General features: G+C 44.4%; 1 protein-coding gene across 3 annotated transcripts in view; it reads left to right on the top strand.

The window, feature by feature from the left end:
* TPD52L2 (tumor protein D52-like 2) overlaps positions 1–6762 on the top strand; it is a 14905-nt gene that overhangs the window by 3024 nt on the left and 5119 nt on the right. For 2 of the 3 annotated variants that reach the window (XM_009074181.1, XM_009074180.1), the window contains 2 exons: positions 760–819; positions 4935–5024. In XM_009074181.1, the coding sequence (XP_009072429.1) occupies positions 760–819; positions 4935–5024 (150 nt within the window). The remainder of the gene's footprint in view (positions 1–759; positions 820–4934; positions 5025–6762) is intronic. The other variant, XM_009074179.1, reaches the window with a different exon arrangement.

Raw genomic sequence — 6762 nt, 5'->3', positions numbered from 1 at the left:
AACCTGAGGGAGCCCTTGAATGTTTTCTGCACTGAAGTTTTTCTCCCTCCGTCTTGTGTTGAAGGAGCTGCATATTTAGTGAAGAGGACAATGTGGATTGGCAGCATCCCATTGTTAGACAAGGTGGCAATGTTTTAATTGGGACGAGTGAATCTTGGGTGACATGAACTGCCTGTGATGTGTCACCTCCTCTAAGCACCTCTGTGCTCTGTGCTGGGAATAGCCACACTCTAGTGCTTGTGTTCTGTACTTCCAGAGTCAGTTCTTGCAACCCCTAGGGTACTGTTTTGTGTGTAGAGAAATGTGGTTTCTAGAGATTAGAAAACAAAACTCAGTTTAACTTTGTCCAGGTCATGCTGTATTGGTGAAGTACAGCTTTGGGTGTGGCAGTCTGATTTTTTTTTGGCCTGGAGCTCAGTTCACTGCTCTATGCTTTTAATGCAGAGCTGCCACACAGCATGTAGGAAGGGAGCAGGAGATGCAAAGTCTTTCAAATCCTGACACCTTCTGAACTGCAGGCTTTGTTTCTTTGTGCTCAGTGTTTGAATGTGCTTTAATAAAAGAAACTGGGGCTTAGGTGTCACCCTGTCTCTCAAACACCTCTTTTCCTTCTGGCTGTAATAGAGAGGGGAGAAGCTGTTGTCAAAGAAATAAAGCCTCTGATACTGTAAGTGTAAAGAGTCACTAATAATGTGGAAAGTGTCAAAAGAAGCATCTGTAGTGAATCTTGGCACTGTCTAACCTCCGTTGTGTTTGTAGATATCTTTCAGCCAGCAGCACACTGGAGGACTGGAATGAGAAATTAACTCAATCAGAAGCGTGAGTGTCTTAACCTTCAGCATTAACAACTGCTTTCCTGACAGACTGCTGCCACTAATGTTCTGTGCTCTGCCCCTGCTCCCAGTCTTCTGCTTTCATTAGATCTGTTTAGGCATTTATCTTTTCTAGCTGTTACTTTTTTCTTTTTTTTTAACTCAATAAATGCCTCTTCTGGGTGAGGGAGCTCTTCCTCAGGTCAGTGTTCAAATGATTTCATTGTGGTCCAAGTGATACTCTACAAATGCCTCAAGGGCTGGCTGAAACCCCTGGGTAGCTGAGACCTATGTGCTGCATGTTATACCTTCAGCTGAGAAACTGTGGAACAGCCAGGCTGAGCTTTTCTTGTTACCCTGACGTGCTCTGCAGGGAGCAGGAGCTTTTGCTTTCTGCTGTGGTACCTGATGAGAACAAACAGAGCCATAGTATCTAGAGCAGCTGTTCTGTGATGTTGGGGCCACAAATGGACTCAAACAGTTTAAACCTCCCAGCTGTTCTACTCTAGTTGTTGACTGGAAAGCTATCTTCGCCATATTTTTATTAAAGGTCTGAAATTAAATTCTCATCTGGACTAGATTATGGAAGGATATTATGGAAGTTGGCCTTTGTCCTTCTTGCTGTCCTTTTCCCACAATCCCTTACAGAGCTGCAGTGGGAGCAGGTAGGTAGTGTCATTGTTTCTTGAGCTGATTTAAACTGTGGTAAGGTAGGTCTTAGGTGTGAGCCAGCTTTTCCTGTTCTCTGGAGTGGGTATGAAATGCAGTCCTTGGAGCTGGCTTGTTATCAGCAGTGTGTGAATAGAAGGTTTTCTTCCTAAGGGTGAAAGAGGAGCAGAGGTAAAAAGTAGGAGTAGCAGAAAAGACTTTCAAGTATGCAGGTCTCCTTTCAAAGTGCCCTGTGTGGTTTCTAGATTAAGAAGCTGTAAACTGTCACTGTTTTACTTGCTAAGTAGAATGACCTTGGGTTTTATGCTTGCTGGCAGCATGACTGACTCCAGCAGTGTTATTCAAGAGTTCTTCCCTGGGTGTGCCTCTAGAATAGAAAACTTCAGGTTCTATCTGTTTCCTTGTACTTCAGAAGCACCAGAAACGTGGTGGAAGTGTGCTTTTGTGGAGCACTTAGGGCCTGTGTCAAGTTGGTTTTCCTGCTTGCTTTGGCTCTAGGCACAGTGGCAGTTGGTGCTAACAAGGCAGAAGCTGATTCAAATGGAGGGTGAGAGGAATTGAAAGGTGAGATTCCAGAAATGTTTCAGGAAACAACCAGAATTTCTTCTTTTTTGTCCAAAGTTCAGTAAATGCAAAGAGGCAAGTGCAAGAAGTCCAAGGATGATGTTTTGGGATTTTATGCAAATACATCCTCTTTTCTGTTTCAGAATTGCTCTGCATTGTAACCTAACAGGGCTCCTGACTGAACTGGGAATGGCCCTAACTCCTGACCTTATGGTGCTTTTGTGTGCTGTGGAATTTCCTGGTGTTTGCCATTCCTAGCCACAGACTTGTCCTCTGCAAGCAGCACAGAGACAGGGCAAAAACATCCCACTCTGCTCCTAGCTCCAGTTTCACTGTAACCAGGGCGCAAGAGGAATTAGATGGTTTGTGTACTTAGCCAGACAGCACAAATGGTGGTTGCTGGATAAAAGCAAGTGAGAGGAACCTGGTATTAATGATAGAGGAGGATTTGAGGGGACAGGTCTTGCCCCTCCCTGTCAGGGTTTAGAGGAGGGGGGTGCAATGAAATGTTGGAATACCACGGGATGAACAGCACAGGGCAGGGATCATTTCTGCAGCTTCTGCTACAGCCAATTGCCTGTTAGTTAAGCAGGTATTAACGAGAGCTTTATTTATTACTCCCAGATTTAGATTTTTTCCATTGTGCTTTGTGCTGGTGCTAAGGGAAGAAAGTGAGTGCTTGTGAATTTAAAGCCCTGGAAAACCTGGATGTGGTGCCTGCAGGCGAAGAGTTGCAACTTCTAGGTCAGGGCAGGGTGTAGTTAAGTTGCATTAAAGTCTTGTATAAGCTGATCCCTGGTTGTCACAGATGCAGCTCCACATGTGTGCCTGGTGGCAGTTCTGGGTTACAGAGCTGCTCATCTCCCTGTGCTTCCCTGGCTCAGCCTCCTGCCTGGCACGGCGAGGTGTGTACGTGTGTGTGGGAGCTGTGGATGCAGGGGTAGGCTGGCCATCTGAGCTGGCTGCTGCTTTTGTGTTCTTCCAAGTTTATATTTAATCCAGATCGTTTCCTTGATCTAAATTGCTGTGCCAGCACAAACAGTTGTGCTGGAGGAAGGAGCAGAAGCAGCAACACTCGAGTGCTCCATCTTCACTTGTCTTAAGAATTGTGCTGTCAGGTGTGGGGAAATTCAGCTGGAAAATCTCTGGCCTTTGTCTGCTGAAGCTGGACACATTACCTGGAAGCTTGTGGCGTGTACATGGTGTGATGGTGTCCTTTGAGGCTGTAAACCATTCATCAGTGCTGAGCAGACCTAGAGTCAGCACTGCATACTTTGGTGTGCACGAGGTCTTCGATATTTGTTAGGCAGCTGTAAATCAAATCCCATGACAGGGTTCAGCCAGGGAGGAGCCTGGGATTGAGGTTCTGCTCCAACACAGATTGCCCTAAGGAAGATGTGTGTAGGAGCAAGCAGTGTTGATGCTGACCAGTTCACTCCTGTATTGTCCTGAGTGCAAAAGATTGTGCTGTGGAGAGACAGTGTTGAGGCTTTGCCATCAGAGCACTTTCAGGTTCTTCTGGAGTTGTTGAATTCAAGATGAATTGGTCTGAAAAATGGGTAGGTTGTAGGAATTTTCTTTCAGGGGCAGGAAGAGCAAAGGAAAAGCTGATACCTGAGTTTTGTTTACGTTTGTGATTCAGAAGTACTTGGCTGTGGTCTTACACAAAAAAAAAAACCCCAACAAAACAAGATTCCTCAAATCCAGTTCAGGTGCTGTGGTGCTGTCCATGCACTCCTGTCTGGAGAGGAGGAGATGTGAGTCAGCTATCACTGTGGTGTTTGTAGCTGTGGGAGCTCAGGCATGAGGGAACATTAGGCTGTTGGTAATGCCCTTCTCCTAAATGTCCTCATCAGGCAAAACAATAATCTCAAAATTAAATATTTGGAATAAGGAAATTTGGTTTAAAATGTTGAACTTGTCTTCCAGCCTGAGTCTTTTCTATATAATTTGAATGACATTAATCTAGGTATTAATCATCAGCTGTGGAATGGTTTAGAGAGAATGAGTTAATGAAAGTGACTCAAGGAATCTTTGTTCCTGAGATTAGTCTCATCTGAAGCAAACAAAGGCTCTCAAGTGTCAGGTATAAACTCAAATAATCAGCTGACAAATACAAGCTGTCAGAGTTCTTACATATTGTGGTTAATGGTAACTGATGGGAAACTTCTCTACCAATTTATTTCTAAACTGCAGTTGTAGAGATAATGCTGATTCCTGCATTTGTTTTCCATATGGTGATGTTGGCCTTGCCTCTTGCCTCTTTCCTCCATAACCTAACACCACAACAAATACCGTTACTTCCTCAAGGCTGCAAGGATAGTATGGAATAGGTTCCTAGATTGATTTTCTCAAGGAGACCAAAAGGTAGTTGTAGAGCAATTAGGCTATGATGCTGTGGTGTTAGAGCTTACACATGGAAAATTGGTTTTGCTTTGGTTTACTCACAAATGTTTGTCAGATTTAAGAACATATGGTCAAAAGGGTGAAGTGAGTGTATGGAAAGGTTAGTCCTACACTTGCTTTTTTAAAAGCTTCAAATACTTGAATGTATGCAAGTCTGGAAGTGGCTGTTTTAGTGAAGTCAGTGCAGCTCACTAACCTCGCTTCTTTGCTTTTGCAAATGTGTGTGTGGGGACACTTTCAGGTCTGAGCCAGTAGTTCAATTGATGATTTTTTTTCCATTTAGTTATAAGAAGACCCAGGAAACCCTTTCCCAGGCAGGACAGAAGACTTCCAAATACTTGAATGTATGCAAGTCTGGAAGTGGCTGTTTTAGTGAAGTCAGTGCAGCTCACTAACCTCGCTTCTTTGCTTTTGCAAATGTGTGTGTGGGGACACTTTCAGGTCTGAGCCAGTAGTTCAATTGATGATTTTTTTTCCATTTAGTTATAAGAAGACCCAGGAAACCCTTTCCCAGGCAGGACAGAAGACTTCAGCAGCCCTATGTAGGTTCTGCAGGAAGCTTGGTGACATGAGGTAAGATTTCTGGTGTGTGCTCCAGAGCTTTGATCTTTGTTTCAAACAGGAATGAGACTTTAGACAATAACTAGGCTTTTTTTTTTCCATTTTTCTGCTTAGTTGGCAGCACATGGCTGTTGATGGACTGCCACCTTCTGCATGGCCATGTGCATTGTAGTTTAGGACAGGTTCAACACTTATTAAAGACTTATTGGTGGGATTAAAGGCTGTTCTGAGGCATTTAAGTTGAATTTGGTTAGAACTGAGTGAATGTTTTTAGCAGCCTTCCCCCTTTTACTGTCAAATGGTTTCACTGCAGCTTTTGTGTCCTGTATAAGAAATTAGTATTAAAGTTTACCTTCTCCATTCCTGATTGGATTATGGAGGTGTGTTTCCTCAGTGTTACTGCTTTGGATTAGTGAGGGGTCATCCCTCCTGTGTTCTGTTAAAATGAGGCAAAGCCTGCATGCTGCATTCCATGTGGTTTCAAGCCCCATGAGTTGACCTTCTGTGGAGAAGAGCAGCATGTCTTCCAGGCACGGTTCTGTCCTGTTGGTTGGAAGCTGTGAACTGATTCAGAAGATGATGACAGCATTAAAAGTTCATCCTGTGGTTAGTGGTTGTCTGGATTCCTAAAGCAGATGACCTCTGAAGTAATTACAAATGTAAACCACTTCTAATTGGGAGGGGAGGGACTGGTTCCCCTGGCTGCTGGCTGAGGTTTTTGCTCTAAGAGTTTCTCAGCTGTGCAGAGCTCGAGGTTAGAACTGGTGATTTACCTGCTCTTCAGAACCTTAAGCTAACGAATGCTTCCCCACTCGTGGTGACATCCAAGTTTTTCATGCAGAATCCCTTGACCATGTTGTTCTTGGAATTGAGATCTAATCCTGACTGTACAGCCTGTGTGGGTTACTAAGGGAGGATTCTTAGAGCTTGTATTTAATGTGCTGTATCAGACCTTGGATTGAATGGGTAGCTGTCATTCTTTGTAGGGAATTTCCTATTCCACTGTGGCTTGGAGTATCCGGGTGGTAAGAACTTGTTGGCCTCTGATCACATAGTACTGATTTATTCTAGTTCTGTCCTCGGTGACTTAGTTACTGTGTTCCTGGAGGGTATTTTTTTGTGTTCTCAGTAGCTCACATCTCTGAATTTGGCGGAGGACTAGTTGGCATCCTACCCTTTCCAACATTCAAGTTGTAACTTTTCTTTCCTGGAAACTCCCTAGTTTGCTGGAAGAAGAGATTTACATGTAATCACAGTGGATTACAGATCCTGGCACAAAATGTGGTGGGAACACATTCTGCCAAACTGCTAAGTAAATTTGGTGCCTGGCTGCTGCAGTCTGGTCAGGCTGTTGCAGCAAGAGGATGGGAATGGTGCTTTTTTGGGACCATATGGGGAACTCCTGAACCACTGTTGCCACCAGCAGGAGCTGTTTGGACAGGCTTGGTCCTGCCTGTTGTCTTTCAATGGGGAGAATGCAGGCCATGCAGCTGCAGAAATGTTTGTGCCATCCCAGGAGCAGATGGAGAGAGGGATATAGGCGTGTGCTTTGCTCAGCTGTGCTGTCCTGGTGGCAGAGCTGGCCTGGCAGTCACTGTGAAAACTGCCCACGTAGTCACCTGGGCTAGAAATGAGCCAGGCCTTTGTAGCAATGGTTTTGCTCAGCATCAGGCACCAATTTAAACATCTGCATTCCTTTTTATAGCTAATACCTTGGTAAGGTATTATGAAACAGAGGCAACTTCTGTCT

Source organism: Acanthisitta chloris, unplaced genomic scaffold (assembly GCF_000695815.1).
Source record: "Acanthisitta chloris isolate BGI_N310 unplaced genomic scaffold, ASM69581v1 scaffold40064, whole genome shotgun sequence".
Classification (NCBI taxonomy): domain Eukaryota; kingdom Metazoa; phylum Chordata; class Aves; order Passeriformes; family Acanthisittidae; genus Acanthisitta; species Acanthisitta chloris.
Note: the sequence above shows the minus strand (reverse complement) of the source record. Positions and strands in the feature narration are given on the sequence as shown.